This window comes from Elephantulus edwardii, unplaced genomic scaffold, assembly GCF_000299155.1.
Source record: "Elephantulus edwardii isolate Elephantulus edwardi_28Jun2011 unplaced genomic scaffold, EleEdw1.0 scaffold00322, whole genome shotgun sequence".
Classification (NCBI taxonomy): domain Eukaryota; kingdom Metazoa; phylum Chordata; class Mammalia; order Macroscelidea; family Macroscelididae; genus Elephantulus; species Elephantulus edwardii.
Window position 1 is genome coordinate 907,206 of NW_006400072.1, and position 14,016 is coordinate 921,221.

Genomic DNA, 14,016 nt, shown 5'->3' on the forward strand with positions numbered 1-14,016 from the left:
GGGGGGTGGGGGGAAGGGACGTGGGAATTGTATATTAATGAAGGAATTTTTTTATTTTTTTTCTCTCTTCGGAGAGGGACGCGAGCTGGTGGGGAGGGGTGGGCAGGGAGAAAAATGCGGCAATGAATGAATGGAAATCCAAAACCTCTGTAAAAAAAAAAATTAACAGATAGAGAAACTGAAATACATGAAAGATGTAGAGCTAGGGGCTTCTTTGGAAGCTACGGTGAGTCTTTGACTCACCTACTGTGTGCATGTTATCACAAGAGGCCAATCCTCAAATAAATCATGCTTTGAAAAGTAGAGAGTCAGTGAAGGAGAAGACCCTCCATTAGTTGAATTGATATTGTGAGTGTAACAAAGTGTAGCCAGAAAAGGATGGTGTTCTGCTGCCTGAGGCTACACGTACACTGTGTAAAGACAAAGATCCACACTATTAAGCAAGCTTTATTCAGATGTTGGTGATCTGAGAGAAACAGCAGGTAAAGACCATCTGACCTTTCAGACAAAGTCAGACTTTTTAAATAAATAACTTTAAGGAGGTAGATAAGGAGAAAGGAAATGTGAGGGAAGGTTTAATGAGGCTAGAATGTGCAGGAAGGGCTTAGAAGTCTGATAAGACTGTTTCATAATCTTTCCTTGTGATGGTTAGTAGATTTTGTGTTCAGGGGAGGTGGTCTTCAGCCTTCCTTGAACACAGGGCACTTTTGTGTGATTAGTCTCTGTCTTTTCATGCCAGAGTGACTTGATTATAAATCTTTAGTTCTTGGAACAAACCTTTTTGGGATTTAATGTCTCACTATTCTCAGCTTCTGATTATTTACCCATATACTCCCATCCCGAATTTCAAGATCCCATTTCATCCCCATCAAAGCTTTCATTTTCGCTTCTGGCACCATCTGAGGTTGAGATTTCAACTGAAGTTGTACATCAGCCACTCTTAACAGCAGGATTCTGAATTTTATTTTTAGCAATGTAAGTAAGCCCTGTTACTACAGAAGAAGAAAGGCTTTCAGGCACAAATGGAAACTTCTGTTTCTGCATGATGGTTGAAAGAGCTCTGGTGGCCGAGTGGTGAGGAATTATGCTGTCCACCCAAAGGCATTCAGTTTGAATCTACCACCTCTTCCACAGTAGAAAGATAAGCGGTCTCCTCCTGTGTGATTTTGGCCCAGACTCGAAAGCACATCACAGCATTGACACATGATGTTTGAGTTGTGACTTAGAAGCCCTGAACACATTTCTTTCTTTAGCTAGTTTAAGTAGGACCAACCAGCTAGCTTTCTGCTACTTTTTATTGTAATTAAATTGTACAAAAGTGTCAAACACACAATCATTCAGAGCCTCACTTCTCCCAAATACTCGATCTGGTGGTGACATTAAGGTACTAATATTGCCATCTCATGCCGTGGATTAGTAGAGTCCTCTTTTTGATGGAGGCAAAGCCATCAACACCTTCAGGACTAGCTAGATTTGATAACCAAATTAGAAAATTCATCTTAGAGCTTCTAAGAGGTTATTGTAGAGGTTCTGTTTGGAACCTGTTTGGAACTCCTAGAACCAAATGTCTTAAGCAAGGTTCAGTCTAACAGCAAAAGCTCTCAGCTCTCTGCTTTCTCTCACAGAGCTCTCGAATCAGAAGACGGGAAGTATAAGGTACTCTATGACTCTGAAATCTGGTTCCATCACCGCCTCTACGCAGACCTGGAGTCCATCCTGTACAATGTGCACCTCTTCAAGCCCCTATCTCTCCTCATGAAGAACCCCCAGCTCTATATCCGGAACCGAGTGCCACCGGAGACCTTAAAGGCTCTGTTCAGGTGAGGCTCCTTGATCACTGCCCCTCGGGACAGCCAAGCAGTGACGTGCCTGCTTGGCCAGGCTGCTCTAAGGGTGACTGAGATGCAGTTCATATTTTTTTTTTTCTGTGACCAAAAAAGCTGAGCTTGGAGCAGAGTCCAGATCAAGGTGAACCCAGAGACTGTTTCCCCCCTCTATTCCACATGATCTCCCCAGATTGTTTGAGAAGCTTCAGACATGTCATAAATCTACCCTGTCTGCTGTTCTTGGGGAAAGGAGAACTATAGCTTTAGACTAGCCTTTGGAGCAACCAACTGACGAGGGTTCATTTTCTGAGGTAGGAATGGGGAAGTGGTGGAGGACTAGATCCATTGAATAAGCCAGGACATAGCAGCTTCCCTTCCCAATTGAATAATTGCTTTTCCTGTTTGTTTTTTCCTAAATCCTCTATCATACTTACCTCCCCCAGAGGGTCCTTTTTCAAAAATTAAGAACTTTGAGTATTTGAATCTTTTTAAAAAATTTTATTTGCTACTTCTGCTCAAATGCCAATCGCTTCCTGTACCTGCTGTCTTGGTCTCTGGTTGCTGGGACATACTAATCACCGGGTTGGCTGAGACTTTTCTTGGGCTTCAGTTGTGATGCTTCTCTGCTACTAAGAAACCCTCTGTTGAGCCAGTGCTCCTGGGTCTTCTCTACCTATGTGGTAAACAACCACTTAACAATCTGCTGTAAGAGGAGTTTTGGAGACATCAGGCCTCTGCCTTTTGTCTGGAACCCTCATCTAGGAGGGGGGAGAATTCTAAAACAGAAAGCAGAGTGGGGTATACTGGGATTCCATGACAGCCTGTCCCAGGCTCAGTGGGCCGACCAGTCAGAAAGCAGAATGAGGTTTCTCTGAGGAGGTTCCACACGGGTGGGCGTCGAGAGGCAGCAAGCGAGCATGCACTGGGGGGGCAGCTCACCCACTGCAGGGAGGGAGACTAGAGGTACAAACCATGTCTTTGTATTTTCAGAGTCAGCATCAGGTCTACCCTGAGTCAGCCCTCAGCTAGTGCCTGTTGAAGGTATTACTAAGGCAGGAGGAGAAAGGCTGAGAGGATATTTTTTTTCTCTCACCTTCAGCTCTGCCAAGGAGCTGGGCAAGCACAGACTGAGGAAGCCTAGAATGGTGGGACTAGCAGGGCCCATGGGTGCTGTGCTGTGGGGAGTCTAGTGGGGAGATGCTGAGATCTGGGGTCCAGAGCCTTGACAGCCAGTCCGAGGAGGCTGGTCATGCCAGCTCGTGACTGAAGGTAGTTGAGGTCTGTTATCAGGCGATGGGAGAAAAGTTGTCAAGTGCTTGTTGCATCCCAAGGAGCCCTGGTGGTGTAGTGCATAACATGGTGAGTTGGTACCCAAAAGCTTGGCTGTTGGAATTGACCGATGCTCCATAAGAGAAAGATGCACAGTCTCTGGCCGCAAAGGTTTACAAGCTCAGAAACCACATCGGGGGAGAGTTGCCATAACTCAGCATCACTGGAAGACAGTGAACTGGGGTCCTGAGACGGACAGGGTTAATCAGATGCCCAGAGAATGCTAGGCCCGGAGACAGGTATCCAGAAGTTCCCAGGGCAGACGGGTGGGCTGTGTAAGGAGAGCTGTTTGATCCTCTGAGCCGAGCGGCACGGCCCTTGTGTGTTTCAGCCTCCACTACATCTGCCAGGACAGCACTGAGCTCAGTGAAGTGGTCGCGAGACACCTGTTACCTTCCTCTGCCGTGATGAAATGCCTGAACCAGGAATTCGGGATACCCGTCTCCCAGGAAGACCTTTCAGATGAAAATTTACCTACCCTGCCTTCTCAGCCTGCTCCCAAACTTAAACAGTCCCCGAGGCAGAAGCCCTCCCTCCCTTCTGAGATCCAGACCCACCAGGAGAAGTATCTGCAGTGGCGGACCAGCATGTTGTTGAAGAGTAAAGAACGTGAGAGCAGCCTGATCCAGGTGGGCATCCTCTCCTCCCCTAGGTCAGGGTCCTCGGGGGTGTCAGACTAGACGGGCTGGCTGTCCAGTCCCCTGCTGAGAAGAAGCAGGGTGTATAGCACATTTCTGAGCCGAGCACACAACCTTATCTGCTCTCTTACTGGGCTGGATGGGCAGGCCACAGAAGAGGTGAGCCATGCCAGAAGCATTTGCTCCCAGCGCTGGTTTATCACATTGTTCCTAATGGTGAGAAAAGAAACCCTTGGGTGTGGGTATATTACCATTACCATGGCCCCAGAATTGATCTTGGAGAACCATCATGTATGTGAATAACATCTTGCTAAACTGTTAAGAGCATGGGTGTCGATGGTCAGGCTGGGCTCACCCGGGTGCCGTCTATGCCTCGCTCCTCTGGTGTCAGTCTGTCCCTCTTTGTCTCGACTCCTCAATGCTGGTGGCTGAGCACAGTGGCAGGTGGAGACTGACGTTTGAAGGGTGAGCTCAGGGGTGAGGTGTGGAGGAGGGGCAGTAGCAGCCGGAGGAGGCGTGTGCCAGGCACTCAGTGGCCTCGGCCATGGTGCATGCCTATCTCTCCAAATACATCATCATCGGCCACATAGGTGTTGGTAAATCATGCTTGTTGCTACAGTTTACAGACAAGAGGTTTCGGCCTGTGCATGACCTTCTTGCTGGTGTAGAGTTTGGTGCTGGAATGATAACTATTGACGGAAAACAGATCAAACTTCAGATATGAGATAGGGCAGGGCAAGAGCCCTTTCGCTCCATCACAAGGTCATATTACAGAGGTGCTGTACATATGATATTACAAGGAGAGAGATACCTTTAACCACTTCCTGGTTAGAAGATGCCCACCAGCACTCCAACACGGTCATTATGCTTATTGGAAAGAAAAGTGATTTAGAATCTAGAAGGCAGGTAAAAAAAGGTGAAGCTTTTGCACAAGAGCATGGACTTACGTTCACGGAAACTTCAGCCAAGATGGCTCCCAATGTAGAAGAGACATTTATTAACACAGCAAAAGAAATTTATGGAAAAATCCAAGAAGACATTTTTTTTACATTGATAATGAGGCAAATGGCATTAAAACTGGCCCTCAGCTTTCTACTACTGATGCCACCCAGGCAGGGAGTCAGGGAGGCCCGCAGGCTGGAGGCGGCTGCTGAGTGTCTACCCTCTCGCTGCCCACACGAGGCCTCCTGGTGGTCTCCTCAGTGGTCCTTTCCAGAACTCTCACCTGCTCAGCTGACATGAAACTACTCAAAATGGCTTTGTCACAGAGGACTTAACTCCTTCACATTCCTTGTATTAACTCTGAATAAATAGTTAATGCTCACTAAAAAAAGGACAGATTTTGGAGATTGTATTCATAACTATTTACATTTGATTCCTAGGCTATTTGATGTGATTCTTTTTGTTACATGTTGTCTTGTGCCCTTGACTATGAACTGAATGGTATTATCACCTTGAGTATTTTCCGTTTGTGTAGGTAGGTTTCTCAACACCTGTGATTACCTACTGTTTCGTATTACAGAACTGTCCTCAAAAAGTTTGTCAGTTTTCAAGGCTATAAAGAAAAAGAGAAGGTCTCTTAATTCTGTATTTATTATTTCCTTTCTGTACATATAGTTTAATAACCTGCTTAGGTGTAATTTGCCAAGCTTGAATTTTTTAATGCATTGGTATAAACTCTAAACTGTTTAGGGCTTAAAGGTACAGAAGTATTGTTAGGGATTACTTGGGCTCTGAATTAGAAACTTTTTGACATTGTTTTTTTTTTTTTATTTGTGTGTGTGTGTGTGTGCGTGTACTGTCAAATCAGATCTGACTGGTACAGGAGGAGATTGTCCCTCCTTATCCAGCAGAGCATCTGGTGGATTCGAACCATTCGCCTCTGGGATTGTAGTTGCAGCTCCTTGCCACTAGGCCACCAGAGCGCCCCAACTTTTTGACATTGTTAACAAGCATGTTCATCTTTTCTTGTGACTAGTCCAAGAAAAATATGCTTAATATCTATTAATAAAGGCTATGTATGGTATTAATCTCTTTTGATGCCAGAAGTTTGCTATTGGCCCATGATTTCCTTAAGACCTCTCAGAAAAGGACTTATTTGCCTTAATGAATACTTCTGGTTAGAAACACAGTATACAGAGTGAAAAGAGCCGAAGTGAGGAATCTCTCCATCTGAGCAACTCCAAGAAGAGTGAAGATCCACATTTACATGGTATATTATGGGGACTTTAATCTTTCCTTAAACACAATAATGTTTTCTTCTATCTACATGAATTCTAAGTATATTTTTCATGCAGGACAGTTTTCAACCTTAATGTACAGTGACTGTGTAAAATTTTTCTTTCAGTGGCAACCTGTAATCCTTTAAACATTGGTAAGCATCTGTCTGTTTTGAAGGGGATATGACAATAAGTCTATTGGAGGGAAAATCCTGTTAAAAAGTAGAAAAGCTTTAGTAATTTATTCACTGTGGTGGTTTTATCCCCTCCTTTTTTCCCTCCCTTATCCTATAACGAAATTGTTATAGCAGTGCAAAATAAGATCCTGTGTAGTTAAAAAAAAAAAAAAAAAGACCATGGGTGTCAGATAGTGTCCAAGTGACAAAAGGAGAGAATGAAATTAATTCATTGACCTGAGAAAATAAGACGGTTGGGGGGGAAAAGGAGATGGAGAATTTGGTAGGGTAATGGAAGGCAATGTGGGCTGAATGACAAAGGAGAACCTCCCACATCCCTCTGCCAACCAAAAATGTAGTTTTATGTGCCATCAAGTCGCCTGCGATCCATAGTGACCCTATGCACAACAGCTCTGAAGCCTGACCTTTCCTAAGCCAGTATTACTGACTCTGACAAACCTACCCCCATTGCTCCAGTCACTGTATCAATCATCTCATCCTCTCCGGAACTGTCCCTCCACCCTAGCAAGCATGATGTCTTCTCCAAGGATCAGTCCCTCCTGGCCACTTGCCCAAAGTACATCAGAGCTTCAAAATCCTAGCCTTCAAGGAGAAACTTGGTTTCACCCTCTCCACGACAGACCTGTTTGTTTTCTTGGTAATCCATGGTATGTTCAAGACTCTTCCCCAGCACCATAACTCAAAGGCATCAATTCTTCTGTCATTCTTAGTCATTGTCCATCTCTCTGATGGACCATAAAAGACTCAATTAAAAACAACCACCTAAGATGTGAGCCCTCACAACTGTTAGCATAATCTCTTCTAGGCTTAAAAGATTTGTGTGTGGGGGTTCTTTGTCAAAGCTCAACCATCGAAAACCCACAGTTCTGCTCTGACACACCTGCGTCAGAATCAACAGCACAGGTTATTTATATATGTAACACAATTATTTAGGCCTCCTTTAGAATCTCTGAGGGAGCTCTGATGGGCTGCCAACCCAAAGTAATAGAATTCAAACCCACGAGCTGCTCTGAGAAAGATGGGCAGTCTCTTTCCTTGTGATTTACAGCCTCTGGGAACCTGCTGGAAGGTCAGTTATGAGTTGGTTCCAACTTGAAGCTTGAAGTATTGAGTTGTTAGTATCTTTTACATGGAGTCCTGGTAACAGAGTTCTTAGGGAGTTGCCCTGTTAAGTCAAAGGTCACCCTCTCTGGGAGCTTGAATCTATGAGCAGAAGCTCTGCGAGAGATGGGCAGTCTCCTCTGGTCCAGAAACCTGCTGGAGAGTCACTCACGAGTCAGTTTTGACCCAGTGGCATTGAGTATCTTTCAGCAATGCTTTGCATTCCTTTTCAGTAGGTCTTACATATATATTATTTGTCAGTTTGTGTAAAGGTACCTTATATATTTATGATAAATGGTAGTATCTTTTCAGTTTTCCTTTTGTTATTGATTTATAACTTCATTCCATTGTGGTCTGAAAAGAGAATTTTTATTCTTTCACCTTTAAGACTTGGTTTTGTGGCCTTAGCATATGTTCTATGCTGAAGAATGGGGCATGTGTGTGTGAGCTTCCTCCTCTATTCTGTTAATGTGGTGATTTTCAAGTATTAAGCCAGTCTTCAATTCTTGAATAAACACAATGTACGTAGGATCTAGCATTCTTTTAATACATGGCTTGAATTGATTTGCTGATATTCCAAGTTTCTATAAAACTCTCAAGGAAATTTACAGCTGTGAACACCTTGGTTAAAAAGGAAATAATCACAAATCAGTAACTACATACCTCAAAGAACTGGGGGGGGGGCAGGAAAGCAAAATAAACCTAAATCTAGAAGACAGAAGGAAACAGTCAAGATTATTGTCGTTACATGCTACTGAATCAGCTCTGACTCACAGCTACAGAAAAAAGGTGAAGGGTCAGGTGGGGACAGCCATATCTGACCTTTACCAACTTTACAAAGAGGAACTGTCCCCATCAACAATATCAACAAAACCCCAATTCTCATGAGGTCAGACATGTCCCCCACACTCACATATCTCCTCCTACTCATCTGAACATCAATCTTACTGCATTGCTGGGTCCAAAATCTGATGTGATGGTTCACAGAGCACACAGAACCACATTGGAGAAGTAAAAATACAAATTAGTCACAGAATATGGTGCAGCTTCCAAAATGTCCACACAGACACCTCAGCCTTGAGCCTCATGGCTTTAGACCAGTGTTACAAAGTTCTCAGTCCTGCCAATATTGGCTCTCTGTCCTGCATCCCCTAAACTACCCAACGAACTTGAGCAAAAGCTCTTAGCTTAGTTCTGGGTCTGTCCATAGTGGGGTAGCAGTCACCTCTGTCTCATTCCAGGTCTCCCTGGTCCTCTGCTTCAACTATGGCTGCTGTTGCCATAGTTGCAGCTGGAGCAAGAATGTCTGGTCCTGAAGGGTGTCCTACATTTTCTTGTTGCTTCTCCTTTCTGCTCATGTGGAAGTTCTAATCTGCTGCTGGAGCCACTCAATTGATTGGCGAGACTAGCCAATCGCCTTGTAGATTGGTGAAACTGTCCAATCACCTTTTGGATAGGCTAACATGCCCTATTCACTAATTCCCACCCATCCACATGGCAGAGTCAAGTTCAGTGGCTAAGAAAGCCATGCTGAATGATAAACTCCACAACCACCCTGTGTATAACACAGCAAAAGCCTACTTGATCTTACACCACTATCAAAATCTCTGCTGTGCTTAAGCCCACTGTTGCAATCACCAGTCCATCTAGTTGAGGGTCTTCTTCTCTTTTACTGATAAACTCATCTCAAGAAAGGAACTAGCCTCTCTCAATAACACATTCAAAGGATGTGAGGCTAACATGGCTGCACTTGTCCAAGAAATATTTGTTTGTTCACTAGGCAGTCCATGGTATATTCAATATTCTTCATCAACACCACAATTCAAAGGCATCAAATGATCATGCAGAAGTTTATACATTCCTTTTAAACAGTTCTTTCCTTCATTTCAATGCAGTGTTATTTATCCCCTCTTTTCTTAGTTTGTCCCCAACCCTCATGTCAGTCCTATTTTATAACAATGATATAATGCAGTATTTGTCCTTTTGTGACTGAGATATTTTACTCAGCATAATATTCTTCAGGGTCACTCATGTTGGAGAATACTTTATGAGTTCCTTGTTTTTCAGTGCTGTGTAGTATTCCATTGGGTGACTACAGACAGCGGCCCAGAATAAGAGGGGTGTAGCAAAGTGGATGGGGGCAGGGAGGGAGGAAATTATGCAACAATGAATGATTTTTTTTAAAAGAACTAGTAGGAGGGAGCTCTGGTGGCCTAGTGGCAAGAAGCTGTGCTACAATCCCAAAGGAGCATAGTTCAAATCCACCAGATGCTCTGCTGGAGAAGGAGGGGCAATCTCCTCCTGTGCCAGTTGGATCTGACTTGACAACATAACAAAAAGCCAAACAAACAAACAAAATTAAAGTGAACTGGGAGGTAGGGAGGAACATTTGCGAAAATGAATGAATGAAAATTCAACTTTTCTATAAACTTTAAAATCACAAGGGGGAAAAAAGTTCAAATTGAACCTGAAGAAAATGAAGAAAAGACTATGAGACCCAAAATATGACTGAGTATATCTCTCCTGATCTGAGAAACTACATCTAGATTTGGTGCAATGAACATTAATAACCAAAGACCAAATGAGTTGTGCATCACGACAAGGACATCATCTATGAAGAAAATAAAAGTTAATTAAAACGATAAGGAAGAAAGACCAAACTGGTTATCAAGAGATTCTGAAGCTTATTGTAGAACATAGAGACCTAAGTAAAAAGAACTGATGAAGAGAGCTGAACAGAAGATTTCAAAGGGTAGTTTGAGGTGACAAAGCAACATATTTAAAATTTACAAAGACCTGGGGTCAGAAAACCAAAGGGAAGAACATGCTTGGAATTTCTCAAGCTGATAAAACTTGAAGAGAAAAAAACAAGCCCTCAAACCTCAAGCTACAATACTGAAGGAGCCGATGGATATCCAGTATTTATTGAATAATACAGAAGACATCAAAGGAAGATGGAAGAAAAAAAAAGTTGTAAAAAATAAAAAGTAAAAATGTTAAAAAAAAAGTTGATCAAAATTAAACCATTTCAGGAAGTAGCATATGATCAAGGACAATCATTATGTATTACACCTCAACATAAAGAAAATAAAAATTCTCACAAACTGAGCCAATAGACAGCATCCTGGTAAATGGAGAAAAGATTAGTTACCAAAGAACTAATTATACCTGTATCCCCGTCAACATTCATTGTAGCGGCAGTTGAGAAATCAAATGACATGTTGCCTTAGGAAAAGGACCTGTTAACCTTTAATATTGAGAATAATTTTTTTTTCATTGTTGCACATTTTCTTCCCCCCACTTCTTCCCTCCCAAGCCCTCCTTGCAATGCCTTCTTCGTTCCAGATTGTTCTCATACATATAATGTCTAAACACATCATACTCCTTATGGACAACTCTTCCCCTCATCTGATCCAATGCATTTTTCATTACCTAGCCATGCTTTCCATTCTCCCCTACCCCCCATATCTGTTCTGTTTCATAACAGCATTGTTATGCAGTATTTATCCTTTTGTGACTGAGATTTCACTTAGCATATGTCCTCAAGGCTCCCCCATGTAGCATGTTTAACTATTTCATTGCTTTTCAATTTTCATAGTATTCCATTTTGAACTATAGTTTTTTATCTATTCATTTGTTGATGGGCACTTGGGTTGCTTCCATCTCTTTGCTATAGTGATAAACATGGGTGTGGTCTTTCTTTTTACAGTGGGTGTTATTTCTCAAATGGATGCATTTCTCAAGAATCTTATCTCCTCAAACTGTAATTCACCAGCTCTAGCACACTTCTGGTAATGCCAGGCTAATTTAGACCAGTCCTTGCACTAAAAAATACTGGAGCCTTGTGCAGGGACAGAAGGATCCCAGCTCTACATATCTCCTCTAGCACAATCTTGAAGGTGCTCAGAGATCTTTGCCTTCATCCAGTGACAGGGTCAGTTTCTGTCCTCTGCTCTGTTCCACTTGTTCTTGATGTCTGTTCTCTCATGTGTGAATCGGAGATTAATTTGTTCTTCCTTTCACTGCTCCCTCTTTTCAGAAATTCTCCAGACTCTAATGTTACTGGGGTTTGGCCCAAAGATAGTTTACATGTGGGTTAAGATCACCTTCTTCCAGATGCTCTGCCGGGAAAAGGAGGGACAATCACCTCCTGTACTAGTCAGATCTGATTTGACAGTACACGCACACACACACACACAAAATAATAATAATAAAAAAAAAGATCACCTTCTTGTGTTTTAAAGGAAAAGAAGTTATTATGCTGAAGGTTTAATAGACAAATGAAATAAATGGAACACTTTAGAGTGGTTGTCACTCTTAATTTTTCTTTCTTTTATGGGTCCCAGCACCACTGTCTGTAAACTTACGTTGTGTTCTTTGAAAAAGCAAGGAAGGGAGAGATGTTCACAAAGAAAGCTGACAGGTCATCTTGTTTCACGTCTTTATGTTAGAAAAAAAAGAAATGTCCAGGCAATTTGTGATCTTGTAACTGAGACCTTTAAAGTCTCAAACTCCTTTTCTTGCGCCTCTGAAATCCATTCTGGATAATCTGAGATTGAACTAAATAATAGATGGATCCTTTTGAACTATAGTTTTTTATCTATTCATTTGTTGAAGGTTCAATGATGAATTAATAGCAAGAGTTTAATTTCAAGTCAAGAATCATTTCTGCTGCTCCAGTATGTCCCAGAGATTTCATCAATATTACAAGCTGGTAGCTAGCTATGGAGAGATCCATATGGTTGTGACTGATGTCTCTTTTCTTCAGAGAAATATTGCCCAAGCCTTTCAGGTGAGGAAGCCTCAAAAGCCTGTGGAGAAGGTGATTAGAATCTCAGCTCCTGTCAACGGCCCTGTCTACAACTACAGTATCCAGACTCTAAACTCCGCAGAGCTGGCTAAGAAGGAGCTCTATCGAGTAATGGCCAAGGTGAGTCCAGAGTGGAAAATAGTGAGAGGCTCTGATTCCAGATGGAATAATGGCAGTTGGCTTATCAGGGAGCTCTTCCCTTTCTGAGCATACCTGCCTAGAAGCTGGGTGGGTGAGTGTGATCTCAGGTATGCAAGATGGAAGCCAGTTTTTTGGGGAAGTTGACAGGGAAGGGCTCAGATGCTGGGAGAGGCCAAAGGGTGAGCCAAGGAGATCCCCAACATATGAGCAGACACAGTGGGTGAAATCCACTACAGATTCCTTATTGCAGTAAGGTATTTCTATTCATGAACAGTGTGTGCCATCTTCCACATGGAAAAGCCTTGGCATAGACAAAGCAATTTCAGACAACTGGTCTTCATAAAAGGGGGCCATACAGTTGCATAGTTCTGGGAACTGAGGGCACTGAGGTCAGGAACTGCCACTATGCTTATCGCTGTCAACACATACTTGGAAACATGCTGAGTAGTTAACCCTAACCAATCCTCCTGCCAGCCCTTAAGTTCAGGTCTGTTTCCTCTCTCCTTTCCAGGAGCCAAGGAAAAGGTTCACATACTCACAGGATTACCTCTCAGCCATGGTGGAGCCCTATGACTGGGAGGCTGAGCAGAAGAAAGCTGAGAAGAAATCCCGCCAGGCCTGGCTCACTGCCAGTGGATTCCACGTGCCAGGTCGTGGGGATAGCCAGTACTTGAGTCTGCCCCCTGTCTGCTTCACCGAAGAGCTCAAAGAGGTCCACAGGCAGAAGCAGGTTACCAGGGAGCCTGCCCATAAGGACCAGCTCCCGTCTAACACCCTCTCCCTGCTGCCTGACAACAAGCCGGAGCCCGGGCTGGACCACAGGGGCTGGGGCTGGGAGCAGCGCCACGTGGACTTTGATCTGTTCCAGAAGCCACCACCTTCCCTTAGCCCGCCCCTTTCTGGAGTGCTGAAGGCCGAAATGGATGAGCTAAGAGATGGTCTAAGGTGAGCCTCCTGATACTGTTAACCAGGTAGGGCTCGGCCACTCTCAGTTCTCAGTAGTATTTGGTTTAGGAATCTAAACTTTCCATGTTGGGACATGGTGATTTAGAATGCTGGCTTGGAATGCAGGAGAGCTGGATTCTAACCCAGTGCTGTGCAATCGATTCTGACTCACAGTAACTGGGTTCACAGTTACAGAAGCACACTGCTTCATCTTTCTCCTATGGAACACCTGTTGTGTTTGAATCTCTGATTTTTGGGTAGTAGCCAAACACTTAACTACTGTACCACCAGGGTTTCTTCCAGGTAGCACATACATTTTCTCTGTGACTTTGGGCCTTTTTATAGCTATACAGCTGGGGAGCTGGGAGGTGTTGAACGGCCTCTGAGCATCAACGCAGTGTTACCCGTGACTTGCCTCTGGATGCCCAGGCACTAGCCGGGTTTTACTAGAATTTCTGAACCCCTTCCAGCTCTGAAATGCTGCTTAGACTTCATCTGTGACCTGGGGACTGGAAGCAGTGGAAGCAAACCCTTCTGATGACTCATGGTTTCCCTCTCCAGTTTATGAATACTGATCTTAAAAGTTATTTACAGACTGGTACTGAACCCTATTTTATTGATGAACAGTCAACTTCTGTTCAGGAAGAAAAGTTTGCCAGAGAAGTCTTTCCCAGAAAGCTAGATCAGATGGTTTTCTGACCTTCCCTGACTCATAGGGACGGCTTGAAACAGAAGGAAGTACGAAATCTTGAGCGTTTCCTCTCGCCACGCTTTGCCGCCTCCCTACAGAACAGGCCCGAGACCTTCTGA

At 43.6% G+C, this 14,016-nt stretch overlaps 1 protein-coding gene and 1 pseudogene across 1 annotated transcript in view; both read left to right on the top strand.

The window, feature by feature from the left end:
* The window catches only part of LOC102843110 (uncharacterized protein FLJ43738-like), a 58,782-nt gene extending 44,766 nt beyond the window's left edge, over window positions 1-14,016 (top strand). Inside the window, exons 3-6 of the mRNA XM_006901375.1 lie at window positions 1,626-1,820; window positions 3,487-3,711; window positions 12,769-13,206; window positions 13,923-14,016. Of these exons, the coding sequence (XP_006901437.1) occupies window positions 1,626-1,820; window positions 3,487-3,711; window positions 12,769-13,206; window positions 13,923-14,016 (952 nt within the window). The remainder of the gene's footprint in view (window positions 1-1,625; window positions 1,821-3,486; window positions 3,712-12,768; window positions 13,207-13,922) is intronic.
* Window positions 4,338-4,947, top strand: LOC102867544 (annotated as a pseudogene).